This window comes from Mytilus californianus, unplaced genomic scaffold (assembly GCF_021869535.1).
Source record: "Mytilus californianus isolate M0D057914Y unplaced genomic scaffold, xbMytCali1.0.p SCAF_3, whole genome shotgun sequence".
Classification (NCBI taxonomy): domain Eukaryota; kingdom Metazoa; phylum Mollusca; class Bivalvia; order Mytilida; family Mytilidae; genus Mytilus; species Mytilus californianus.
In genome coordinates this window covers 4,296,098-4,310,352 of record NW_026262679.1, presented here as the reverse complement: position 1 = coordinate 4,310,352, position 14,255 = coordinate 4,296,098, and the positions used below count along the sequence as shown (strand labels likewise).

At 30.4% G+C, this 14,255-nt stretch overlaps 1 protein-coding gene across 2 annotated transcripts in view; it reads left to right on the top strand.

Moving 5' to 3' along the window:
- LOC127732894 (myosin-IIIb-like) overlaps positions 1-14,255 on the top strand; it is a 56,808-nt gene that overhangs the window by 34,439 nt on the left and 8,114 nt on the right. For both annotated transcript variants that reach the window (XM_052242071.1, XM_052242070.1), the window contains exons 12-25: positions 35-100; positions 1,807-1,923; positions 2,603-2,714; positions 4,147-4,214; positions 4,482-4,538; positions 4,719-4,838; positions 6,455-6,540; positions 6,694-6,789; positions 7,091-7,182; positions 8,303-8,467; positions 9,017-9,159; positions 9,539-9,729; positions 10,217-10,306; positions 11,559-11,676. In XM_052242071.1, the coding sequence (XP_052098031.1) occupies positions 35-100; positions 1,807-1,923; positions 2,603-2,714; positions 4,147-4,214; positions 4,482-4,538; positions 4,719-4,838; positions 6,455-6,540; positions 6,694-6,789; positions 7,091-7,182; positions 8,303-8,467; positions 9,017-9,159; positions 9,539-9,729; positions 10,217-10,306; positions 11,559-11,676 (1,521 nt within the window). The remainder of the gene's footprint in view (positions 1-34; positions 101-1,806; positions 1,924-2,602; positions 2,715-4,146; positions 4,215-4,481; positions 4,539-4,718; positions 4,839-6,454; positions 6,541-6,693; positions 6,790-7,090; positions 7,183-8,302; positions 8,468-9,016; positions 9,160-9,538; positions 9,730-10,216; positions 10,307-11,558; positions 11,677-14,255) is intronic.

The window sequence follows — 14,255 nt, the reverse complement described above, 5'->3', positions numbered from 1 at the left end:
TATTTTAAATATTTTTTTCTTTTTTGTATTACAGGATTTGTTCCTTGTGAAACCCATTGGTATTCTATCTTTACTTGATGAAGAAAGTCAGTTTCCAAAGGTAAAAATGAATTACTGCAAATTTATGAATAAATATAAGTCAGTATTCATAATTTGAAATGTTAATTTAAAATTCAATTTCATGTAGATTGGGGGTCTAAATTAAAAACGATAGAATTTCTTAATACTTCTCATAAATATATTTATATCAGGCTCATTTAAAAAATATAATTAAAAAAAAAGGGTCAAAGATCTTTTTGCAATCTACAAGTGGTGCAAAATTGTCTAAAAAAGCAGCAAAAACCTGTTTTAAAGTCTTTGTTTTCATCGACCAGGGATCAAACTCTTAACCTCCCACACTGTAGGAGAACTTGCTTCCTCAAGACCACCAAGGCAGTTGATTTTATATGGAAAATTCACTTTTGTGTCAAAAGAAAGAAAATTAAACAATAGAATTTTGAAATAAAATATGAGAAGATAGCTCTTCTTTCAGAAAATTTAAAGAAAATTGGGGTTGCTACAAACTAAACCAAGATAATTCGCTTTATAATATTAAATTATCTGAGTTATCTCCACTTGTATGGCTAAGATGAAAAAAATTAAATCAAACAAAAGAATATTCTGTATTTGTGAAAACAGTCAAAATAATAAGAAAAACCACAAAATCTTATTCATTGAGATGAAGAGACAATTAAATGGGATTCCTGTCTCCATTTTTATACCCCACCTACAATAGTAGAGGGGCATTATGTTTTCTGGTCTGTCCGTTCATTCGTCCATCCATTTGTCCGTCCGACCGTCTGTCCCTCTTCAGGTTAAAGTTATTGGTCAAGGTAGTTTTTGATGAAGTTGAAGTCCAATCAACTGGAAACTTAGTACACATGTTCCCTATGATATGATCTTTCTAATTTTAATGCCAAATTAGAGTTTTGACCCCAATTTCACGGTCCACTGAACATAGAAACTGATAGTGCGAGTGGGGCATTCGTGTACTATGGACACATTCTTGTTTTTTTATATTTCATTAAAGATCTTGACCTATTGTTTTCTGCTATTTTATGATCCAAGATGGTGGAAGACCCACTATCTACATTGAAAAATATAAATGAAATAGTCCCAAGTACATCTTTTTTATTGACATTGAACGATGGTCACGATAAAATTTTATAGCTTTAATCATGATTTCTATTTCAAAAGTTTCTATGAAAATATTAGAATTGTCTCCCCTTAGAAGAAATAAGGTGTTCAATGACAATAAAAAAAACAATGCAAAAGTATTTCTATATATCTGTATGATTCTGAAATGGGTTGAATAATAATTGTCTCCCTTTATTGTTATCAAGTTAATGTATTTTTTAATGTTATTCAATATATTATTAATTGTAAATATGAAATTTTCTCTAAGTTTGCATTGTGAAAAAAGTAACATCAATATGAAACCTTCATGCCAAATTATTATAAATTGTTTTTGAACATTTGGTCTGTCTAGGAATATTTAATTATAGGGGAAAAGTGAATATTTTCTTGTCAGAGAGGAATGTTTCAAAATAAATATTTTTATTTATTTGCTCCCTTCTATATGTATGCATAATGAATTTGGATAAATGTTTTTTACCCTCCCATTAAACATTTCCATAAATAAAAACGTCTAAATCACTTAAAAGACACTTTTCAATAAACAAGATGATGGAAAATACATGTATTTATAAGATTTTATTTTATCCTAGGAAACTGCTTTTGACTTCTCATTTACCTTTCTATTTACAGGCTACAGATGCAACATTTGTAGATAAATTAAATAAACATTTTGGTAAAAACAGTTACTATGGCAAATCACAGCACACGAAATCTAGCAAATTTACCATCAGTCACTATGCTGGAAAAGTAAGTTTGAAATCAACCTGTCTTTACCACAGATACTTTCTGTTGTAGGTTTTAACTGTGTAAACCTGATTAAGGCAGCTAGTCGTTTGTTTAATAGATTGATCAGTAACGGAACTTTGGCTTTGTAGAATTAATCAGGTTTTCTGACATTGCATATTCATAAATGACATTGGTAGTTAGATTTATGAAATATAAAATATGTATATTTTATAAATATATAACAAAAATTCACTTATGGAACTAAAAGGTCATATGAGAATCTTTACTTATTCCTAGAAGTGATATAAATCTGATGCAGTGACAATTTTTATAAATCAAGTGCTTATCCAATTTTTATGATAATTCAGAGAATGGATGAAGTCTTTTTGATTGGTTGCAGTTATGAATATTCTATGATGTTGTTAATTACTTTTTGATAAAACACCATAAATACCAGATTTTGTGTCCAGCTTTGATAACTGGCAAATGTCAATATACTTTTATTTAAATCACCAGTAAATCTACTTATCTATATCAAAGCATATCTGAGAATTAGATTTTTTTTATAGGCTTTTCAGTTTGTAGTGAAAAATCTTTAATAGAAAAATTTGATTTCAACTTTTAATGTAGAAATAGCTGCTGAAAAGAAAAATTATAATTTGAATGATTTGAAATTAATAAGATGATATATATTTTGTAGGTAACCTATGATGCTTCCGAATGGTTAGAGAAGAATCGAGACTCATTACCTGCAGGATTGCAAGAAATGTTACAAGGCAGTACTAATGACTTGGCTAAACTTATATTTAGAGGTAAGATACCAGTTCTATTGACTTGGCTAAACTTATATTTAGAGGTAGCAGACTTACCAGTACTAATGACTTGGCTAAACTTATACTTAGAGGTAGGCTGTATATTCCATTACTAATGACTTGGCTAAACTGATATTTAGGTGTAGGATACTTACCTGTACTAGGGACTTAGCTAAACTTAATTTAGAGGTAGGCTGTACATACCTGTCCTTTGAAAATAAAATTTTTTAAAATTTCAACAGGTTCAAGTAGAATACCTGTTCTCTGGAGTAAAACTTGAAATCAGCAGGCTAGTCTAATTAAAATTAGTGGGAATGATTTTTATTCTTGTATAATAACCAAATTTGATATTTATAGAATAACTAATCGAAGAATTCAAATAGAGAAAAATATTCAACGAGTGACCGAACGACACATTAATTCACGAATGCGCATAGCGCACGAGTTAATTATCAGTGTTGTTCGGTCACAAGTTGAATATTTTTCAATATTTGAATTCTTTGATTAGTTATTCTTTTTATTACATTGGCAAATGGCTTTTTTTTATGAAATTAAAGTAGAAAATGTAAGGAACTATATCTTTTTCTACGCATTCACAATTTGTTTTGATCCGACGTTATCGACGTCTTGACAACGCCTATTGTTGTATAACATCAGAGGAGTGAAATAACCACGTTTATTTCACATGTGAAATTATCGGTTTTTATTTCACTGGGAAATCAATGTAATTCATTGCAACCAATGTAATAAATAGACAATATTATCAGCTGTGTGCTTGAGAAATTTTGGCTTGGATGCATGAAGTGCAAAACCTGCTTATATAAAATAAGGAGATGTGGAATGATTTCCAATGAGACAACTATCCACCATAGATCAAAAGATTAGGATGCAAAAAACTATAGGTCATCATACTACCTTCAACAACGTGCAATAGCCTTACTGTATGGTAATTGACTTGGCATGACAAAATGTCGAACAATTCTAAAGATAAAACCAACTGTCTGATTGATGCTAAAAGCAATGATATAAAAACAATTAGTGTAGATGGCAACCAACAACAACCACTGAATAACAGACTCATGATTTTGGACAGGCACTTAAAGAATGTTTCAGGGTTAAACATGTTTGTGAGTGCTCCCCCTCCCCCTATTTAATTGTTTTTTATTCATGTTATTGTTTAAGAAACATTCTGTGCCACTCTCCTTTTGAGTTTTGATCTATTTTTGTTTGAATACAATGTACTTTGAAATCATTGTGAATGTAGCAAATAATGTCAGAGTTTGAATTAAAGTAATAAGAAAGCAGAATCAAAATAGATTTTCTGTTTCTATTTTTCAAAAGATTTATGAATGTAATTTATTTTCAAATAAGTAAATATAGATAAAAACAATTGATGGAAATGTTCTTACATTTTACATTATTTTTTTATAAGCTCAAATAACAAGAACTGGTACCCTAGCACTACAGTCAAGAAAATCCAGACATACTAGGAAGAGCAAGGTAAGAACATCTAATAATGCATTAACTATCAGAATCTAGAAATAAATAAAAAGTAGATTAAAAATTGAAATACCCTTAAATATGATGTTAGTTTAATGGAATTAATATATCTTGTTTATTCTGCAAAAATATTGATGACTTTCCTTGTTATATCCGTGTATATAATTTATAAAACTGATATTACAAGTCTAAAACATTTTGTTTTATTTGATGGCTTTAAGAAAGTGACTGTAGAATGGTAGTTTAACGTTTTACATTTACTTACAGAGACCATCAGTCGATGGAGGAAGAAAGAGGAAGCAGACGGTCGGGGGACAGTTCAAGGTCAGTTATAATCAACTCTTTATATTTCCATTTGTTTTAAATCATATGGTATTGAAAATTTATGAAATTAGAATTATGCCACCTGAGAAACTAAAGCTCTTACTACTAGAAAATTTTGAAATCTCCACTTTTTGGCTCAGTAGATTGGGACATGTTTAATTTGTTACTTAATAATTTCAGAATTCTTTACAAATATTAATGGAAAGAATGACGTCTGCCACGCCTATATTTGTGAGATGTCTCAAACCAAATCATGTCAAAAGTCCTGGAAAGTTTGACACTGTCTACATCAAACAACAGGTATGTACATGAGAATATTTTTCCTCTTGAATACTCTATTCAGTCATTGAAATAATAATAATAATAATAATAATAAATTCTTTATTTAAAGAGGGTAAACTCAGTTAGTTACAATAAACTAATCTTCCCTGAGGCCCTCACATACAAATTACAATACAATCAAAAACAGATATTTACACATAGTTAATTTAGAGTCAAGTAGTTCAATGTAATATTGTTAACATGATAAGATATAAAGCTGTTCAAGATGTACATGTAGTCAAAAAAACAAATAAAAATTTTAAAAAAAAATATATACAAATACATTGTAGAAAACATAATCTTATCAGGACTGTGTTTAGTACTTCTTGATACTTTGTTTAAAAGTATAAGTGTTTTGAGCTTTACGCATTTTGTGTGGTAATCCATTCCATAACACTGATCCAGAATAAACAAAAGATTTCTTAAATAGCTCAGCTTTTGGCTAAGGAACAATCAGATTACCTTGAGTGACACCTCTCAAGGAGTAAGGATTATTATCTGATTTCAGTATAAACTTTTGAAATAGGTACATTGGTGCTTCCATATGCATACATTTATATAGAAGTAAATATTTGTGGTATTTGATTCTATTGTCAACTGTCATCCACCCAAGTTTTTTAAATAAGGGGGCTGAGGGGGATAAAGGATCTGCATCTAGAATTAATCTTGCTGCCCTTTTTTGGAGTTTTAAAATTCTTGTTATCCCTTCATTTTTACATTCATCCCAAATAATACAGCAGTAGTCAATTAGGAACAGAATATACCCATTGTATTATGTTTCCGTGCATTTATATCTAAAAATTTCTTTATTTTAGAAAGAAGGTATATTCTGGATGATATATTAGCACAAACTTGATCAATTTGATTTCTCCAGTTAAGTGTGCTGTCAATTTTAACACCTAATATTTTTTCACATGAAGAATTTTGTAATACTTTTGAATTTATTATCAAGTTTGGTTTATAAGTCTGAATTGATAGTTTCTGCTTTGTTCCAGTAACCAAACATTTTGTTTTATTTGCTTTAATGAACATGTTATTCATTTTGCACCACTCTTCAACCCTGTATAAATCTTCTTGAACATCATCATGTATATTTTCTATGTTTTTCCCTGATTTATGAAGAGTGGTGTCATCAGCATATAGGTCTGTTTCACAATTTTCAATGCATAAGGGAAGGTCGTTTATAAATAGCACAAACAATAGAGGACCAAGTATAGAACCTTGGGGGGGGGCACCAAATTTTACATGTTGTTATTCAGAATAAACATTACAAATGTTTACCTGCTGTTTTCTGTTATTCATGTATGACTTGAAAAAACTAACAGTAGCCTCACTAAATCCATAAATTTCAAGCTGTCAATGAGGTTAGCTAATGAAATTCATAGAAATAAAATTTTAAAGCCTAAATTATAAAATGAAGATCTTTATTTACTTGCTTTTATTAAGGATAAAAATTGTATAAAGTATTATAAATGACATGTTGAAATTTTATCTTTTTTATTTTGTGAGAAACAATATTTCAAAGTTGGACCTGTAAATTTTCCAATTGCTATTTAACATCAAAACCCAAATTAAATATGAGATTTTTTTTACAGCTTTTATACACAGGAATGCTGGAAACTACAAAAATAAGAAGAGAAGGATTTGCTGTCAGACCAACTTTTCCTGAATTTGTTGACAAGTAAGTAGTATGGTGAATATGAATTGTTTTCACACTTTTATAAGCCCGTTTTTCAATTATAATGAGGTTGTCTTGTACAAGGTAAACGCCCACCCCCTCATGTCAACCTTACTTTCAATATTCATTGACATTATTTTATAATTTTCCTTACAGATACAAAATAATAGTATGTAAAGCAAGTTTACCAGGAACAAAGGAGAACTGTTTAAAGATTTTGAAAGCCAGTAAAATAACAGGGTGGCAACTTGGGTATGTATTAATACTTTGATTTAAACTGGAGAATTTAAGGTCCCAGATATATGAAATGCTGTGTATTTTATTATATAAGTATCTTCATTTAAATGTAAAATGTTAAAATAAAATACCATATATATTGATAATTTTGTCTCTGGTACTGGATATTTTGAAAATAAGATACAATGAAAAACCCTTGATATTTTGTAAAAAAGAAAATGTGATCTTATAAAAAGAAAGTTTAGACTGACTACTAGTACTTGGATGTGAATATATATATAGTATATCAACTTTAATTTTATAATTTTACTTGTAGAAAAACTAAAGTATTTTTAAAGTATTATCACATAGAACAGTTAGCAGATATCTTTAAATTAATGGGAAAATCAGCAGTACAGTTACAGAAATGTAAGTGATGCTAATTGTTAAAAAATATCAGACCACTCAATTAATGACTTTCAAAATTTACCTAACCACTTTCATTTTAAAGCACCATTTTATGGCTTATGTTTGTCAACCTCAGGAGCAAGAGTGTTTTTTCATAAACAGACATTTGCTGAGTAGTTGACAAGGTATATTACATAAAAAGAATAGAAACAGGATATATTGTAGTGGCTGATAGGTCCTGTAAAGTTATCTGTTCACCAGCTACTTAAAACACTGGATGAATAGGATTTGACCATTTTTATTTCTTAACATTTTCATTGAAAAACTGATTAACTTCTTTGAGTTAAATTCAGCATCTGTCATTAATTGTGCAGCATTTAGGCATGACCATATTTATTATATCTTAGTTGTAATTTTATGACAGCCAATTTAATGGTTCTTAGAAAAAAATAATTGTTACTGTAATCATTATTTTTTGGATAGCTTCTTTACATTTGTTGCTTTTCATTTTTTGTCTTGCCTGAGACTTTCATTGTGAAAGCCAGACATAGATGTTAGCAGCGGCGTAGGATGTGTCAACAATTGTTAAATTTTCTGCTTAGGTCAGTTTGATAGGAACTACTTGCGATAGATCAATGATATTTTCTTTAAAATTGCATTACTATCAATACATATCAATTTGACTACTATTTCAAGGCCCTTACCCCTAGGTCATGGTCCTTCAACTTTGAATTAATTAGCATTTTTCAATGTTAAGTTTTTTGCTTAAGTTAGTTTAATGGGAACTACTTGTGAAAGATCAATGATGATTTCTATAAAGTTGCATTATTATCAGTACATATCAGTTTGAAAACTATTTCCAGGCCCTGCCCCCTTAGGTCATGGTCCAGCGACATTGAATTAATAAGCAATGTTGCTGTCCATCAGATTGTCCTTTTTCAAATTTTCTGAGACAGGCAAGACATATCTCTGTGTCAACAGTTTATGTAGATTTCAAGATTTATTAAACCCGCTACATTCAATACTAAACAAAATCGGTTTGTTTCATTGAATTGTTTTGCCTGTTCAAGAATTGAAATCAACTTCTTTTCATAAAAGCATTTTTCATAATGATTTAATAAATTTATTCTTTGAATTCCAGTGGTAAGGGGTTTTCTTGGAAGATGTGACTACAAAAGACGTCTAGCCGAGGCAAGACAGCAAGCAATGAGAGTTCAACATTTACTTGAGAGTATTCAGAATCTTAGTATAGATCTGAGTAATTATCAACAGGTGGCGCTGTTAAATGATCAAAAGATTCCAAAAGGTACTTCTGATTTAGTTGCCCCTGTATTTTAAATTAAACAGACTTCATAAAACTTCATCAGAGAATTTTCTGACATTTGGTATGGCAAATTGCAAGGACTTTTCTGACTGACAAAAAATTGGTCACTCTGAAAATTTAAGGGGAAAAATAAGCTGTTTTTCCTGAAACTTGAAACTTGTATTTATGTTGATTTTGATGCCACAATATGGGATCAGACAGTTCAGTTTACAGGACTTTATGGCAGGTGAATGGCTTATATCTTCTGAGCAGAATAATTGTTAGATTTGTCCTACAGACATGAAACAGAAAGATTTATCAGAAAATTTAATGAATAAAAACTCAATATGATAGAATGACAAGATAAAGTTCAAGCAAAAAAAATAAAGCACTGAAAGAAAAATCAATTTTCTTAGAAGTTTATACTGACAAATTCAAAATTAGAAATGAAAGAAATTATGCACTTTACATTTAATTTAATTTATCTGAGACCATGAAAAGTGTTTTCCTCATAAGAAATGTTAATATGAACAGTTCCAATATATTTTTCAGCATTCTTTGGGAAATATGAAGAGAATGAGCAACCACCATATATCCCATCGTTTAATTCTGATGTAATATCTATACAACCATCAATGAGGAGTTATGAACAACCTGCCAAGTCTCCTCCAACCTCACGAGAAATGGGAACTCAGGTAATTACATATCTAGGTGTGATTACAAGCATAATACCTGAAGGGGTTAAAAAAAAATTACTTTAAAAAGAATCGTTTCTGGAAGAACTTCATAAAACCAAATATGTTATCTTTGATAATGAATAAAGGAGATGTGTGGTATACATCAATGAGACAGCAACCCAATAACAATAATAACAAAAACAAATCATTGCATATTTTACAAAGTTTTGAGCAAATTAGACATAGGACAAAGAATTTGGTATGAAGTTAAAAATTTGTAAATTTATTTTGGAAATACATAGTAGAGTAATTTATTGCTAAAGGTTTATTAGATGTTTTTATAAAGGATAATCACTCAGAAAACAAATGACTATATTCATTTTGCATGTATTTGCAGGCCAGTAGTTCAGAGTCAGAATTTTCAGATGATGAATTTAAACCAATATCATCCACAAACTTTGGTCCTCCAGGGACAAAACATGCCACGATTAGGTGGTTTAAAGAAACACAAACCCAACAGGTGTATGATCCTGTCAATACTGATGGCAACTTTATAGCTGAATGGTTCCATGGTGTCATTAGTAGGAAGTAAGTATTCATCACTGGTAACTTTATAGCTGAATGGTTCCATGGTGCCATTAGTAGGAAGTAAGTATTCATCACTGGTAACTTTATATCGCTGAATGGTTCCATATTTTTGCAATAATAAAAACATTCTGGAATTTCTGGATTTTCAGTACTGTACCATTTTGCATGATGCAGTATATAATTGCATCTTAATGTTTTTGTCTTATTTTAAAACTTGGTTGGACAGAAAGTGTACAGGTTAATTAGGATTTAGATATCAAAATGTCATTTATATACATTTGTATTCACAATTATGTATAATATTGCACTATCATTCATAATGCTAACATCTGGAGGAATGTTGTAGAAATTTGAAACGATGAATTTCCAGATTCAGTACATTGTTATTCCTTTATGTATATTTTCAATACCCTTGTTTTATTTTCATTGTTGACATTCAGTAATCTTTCAGTAATATTCAATTAAAATGAATTTATGTATTTTACAGAACTTCAGAAAGATTATTAAAAAGTAAATCCGTTGGATGTTTTCTTGTCAGGGTCAGTGAGAGTAGATTTGGTTACACCCTCTCTTTCAGGTAATCATATGTTAACAGTTTTAATTACTCCCAAAATGATATTCAGGTAGATATATGAGCTTTTAGAAAGCTTTTCGTAAAATATAAGATGATAAAAGCAGTATTTATTTCAGCATTTGACAATCCCGGGGAACAACTGGGACCTTGATGGCCGAGTTGTATGAATAATTATTTTATATAACTAGCCTGTCAAAACTGGGGTGGTGAGTTTGTCTTCAATCTTGATTATGATTGCTAGTTTTCCTGCTGAAGGTTAGTGGTTCTCTCCTGGCACTCCGACAACCTCCACCAGTAAAAACTGCCCGCCATGATATAGCTAAAAGTGGCAATCGATCTGCGGAACAACTTGACATAGCCCTTGAATGTGTGCTGACCCTGCATCAAATTGCTATTAATCAATCAAACCAATCATTACAACACTTAGCTATAATTTCATGTCTATAAGTTAACAGATATATTATAATAAAGGTAATTTCATTTCTGCCACTAAAGTTTGTTTAAAATCTATAACCATAACAATTACTGTAAATTCAGAATTTTTCCCCATGTTTATTATTGAGAAAATTGTGACTGGATAGGTTTCACAAAAATAAAATTCAAATTTTAAATTTTGACAGCATTTCATTAAATTGCAATAATAAGCTCTCACAAAACATTTTTAACCCCACCACATTTTTTCGCCTGTCCCAAGTCAGGAGCCTCTGGCCTTTGTTAGTCTTGTATGATTTTTGATTTTAGTTCATTTATATGTTTTGGAGTTTAGTATGACGTCCATTATCACTGAAATAGTACACATTTTTGTATAGGGGCCAGATAAAGCACGCCTCCGGGTACGGGATTCTCTCTATGTTGAAGACCCATTGGTGGCCTTCGGCTGTTTTCTGCTCTTTGGTCAGCATGTTGTCTCTTTGACACATTCCCCATTTCCATTCTCAATTTTATTCGTATTTGTGTCTTTTGTTCAACAATTGCAAAAATAAAATGCATGCACAAACTTCTGAATTTACAGTGTAAAAGAACAGGAAAAATTTACCATAACAACCATACAAAAAATAATCACCGTGATCAAGTTCATTGTTAGAAAAATGACAAAGATAAGTTAGATTGAATTAATTATTTGACCATGAATATGCTTAAATGTATGTTATATATTGTTTATTATTTTGGTAAATGATAGCTTAATATAATTACTTCAATATGTAAGAAAATGTTTGTCATGTTAATACAATTTTAGGTTTTTTTTCCTTTATAGAGCAAAGGATAGGTCAAGACATTACATGATAGACCAATTAGCCAATAAAAAGTTCATTATAATTGGAGAGCCTAAAGTTCATAGAACATTGAAAGATCTTGTTGAATATCACAAAAAAGTAAGAAATATACTAAAACTTCTTAAGAGGACAAATTTATTAGACAGTCCTTCTTATAAAAAGTATAATCGATCTAAACCATACAAATACACCATTGATACACAAAGTATAAACCTTCTAGCAATTCTATCTTCTGAGTATAAAACTTTGTATAAACAAGCATTCTGTGAGTATTGCATGGCAATACATAGTCCCCTACCGGTTAAAAATTCATAGAATTGGAACAAAATTCTAACTTGATCTATAACTTGTCATGGTGTAATCTATATGTTGTGTACAAGTTATCATTTTGTACAAAAAAATTGTACAAATTATAATTTGTATTTTGACTTCATACAAATTGTAATTTGTACAAAAAGTGCTGGTACAAATTTTGACTAAAATTCACATATAACTTGTACAATAATTTATAGTATGGATTTTGTTATAAAAAAAGCATTGATACACACTATAGAATTTTTAATCAATGACCACACAATAAACCTTATTTACAAAATACAAAAATACCCAAAATGTAATTGATACATGCATGCCAGTTAATTCTGATAGTACAATAGAAATTGGCTCCGGTGACAATTCTGATAGAATAATAAAAATTGGCCCCAGTGACAATTCTGATAGTATAATAGAAATTAGCTCCAGTAACAATTCTGATAGTATAATAGATATTGGCCCCAGTGACAATTCTGATAGTATAATAGAAATTGGCCCCATTGACAATTCTGGTAGTATAATAGAAATTAGCTCCAGTAACAATTCTGATAGTATAATAGATATTGGCCCCAGTGACAATTCTGGTAGTATAATAGATATTAGCTCCAGTAACAATTCTGATAGTATAATAGAAATTGGCCCCATTGACAATTCTGATAGTATAATAGAAATTGGTCCCAGTGACAATTCTGGTAGTATAATAGAAATTAGCTCCAGTAACAATTCTGATAGTATAATAGATATTGGCCCCAGTGACAATTCTGGTAGTATAATAGATATTAGCTCCAGTAACAATTCTGATAGTATAATAGAAATTGGCCCCATTGACAATTCTGATAGTATAATAGAAATTGGCCCCATTGACAATTCTGGTAGTATAATAGAAATTAGCTCCAGTGACAATTCTGATAGTATAATAGATATTGGCCCCAGTGACAATTCTGGTAGTATAATAGAAATTAGCTCCAGTAACAATTCTGATAGTATAATAGATATTGGCCCCAGTGACAATTCTGATAGTATAATAGAAATTGGCCACAGTGACAATTCTGATAGTATAATAGAAATTGGCCACAGTGACAATTCTGATAGTATAATAGATATTGGCCCCAGTGACAATTCTGATAGTATAATAGAAATTGGCACCAGTGACAATTCAGATTGCGTTATAGAAATTGGCCCCTGTGACAATCTGATAGTATAATAGAAATTGGCCCCAGTGACAATTCGGATGACACTGACGTTGAAAAACCAATCATACGTGCCAGGAAGCGTGGGCTGTTTGGCCAACAGATCCAAGCTGAATATCAAACCAAGAAAACGAAACGGAAATTATCAGAACTTGCTGTGGGGGATAATGTCATTATACCAATTCCTCAGTATGATTGTGCCCCAACTAATCCTCGAAATATCTTAGGTGTAGTTATTGAATCTGGAGAATTTGGGTACCGCATTGGAACAGCTGTAGAAATGTTTACATGATATTTGTCGAGAAACTAAATTGAAGCTGTTAAAGACATATCTTTATTCGCAGCAACGGTACCTGAGCTTCAACTTTCACTATGGAACCAGTAAAAAACTTTCAAAATCTGGTGGTCAGGGGTTTCTTTCATGAAAATGCAAAGGGGGGTGCAGCACTTCTAAATGTAAATGTAAAAAGCAAAAGATGTTGTTCAATTCCCTATGCCATAATTCACTCACATGCTCAAACAAATGATAAAGAACTATTTTTGTATTTTGTAAATAAGGTTTATTTCATGATCATTGATGAACAATTCTATAGTGTGTTTTAATGCTTTTTTATAACAAAATCCATACTATAAATTTTTGTATAAGTTATAAGTGAATATTAGTCAAATTTTGTACAAATTGTAATTTGTACAAACACTTTTTGTACAAATTACAATTTGTACATTTTTGTACAAATTACAATTTGTACAAAGTCAAAATACAAATTATGATATGTACAATTTTTTTGTACAAATTATAATTTGTACAAAATGATAACTTGTACACAACATATATAACAAATATCAATTCAATATCTTCAAGCATGACGAAAAAAAGTGTTAAAAATTGGTTATTTTAAGTGAATTTTTTAAGTCCAAGGACCATAACTCTGCATAAAATCATCAGACCCGAACAATATTCAAACTTGATCTGTAACTTGTCATGATAAAACAATACACCAAAAAAATCAATATCTTCAAGCATGAAGAAAAAAAGTGTGGAAAACTGATTTGCCGAACTGACGGATGGACAGATAGACAGAAAACTGATTTGCCGGACTGACAGATGGACAGACAGACAGACAGAGTGCAAACCTAAAGTCCCCTTTAACTTCGTCGGTAGGTGACTAAAAATAT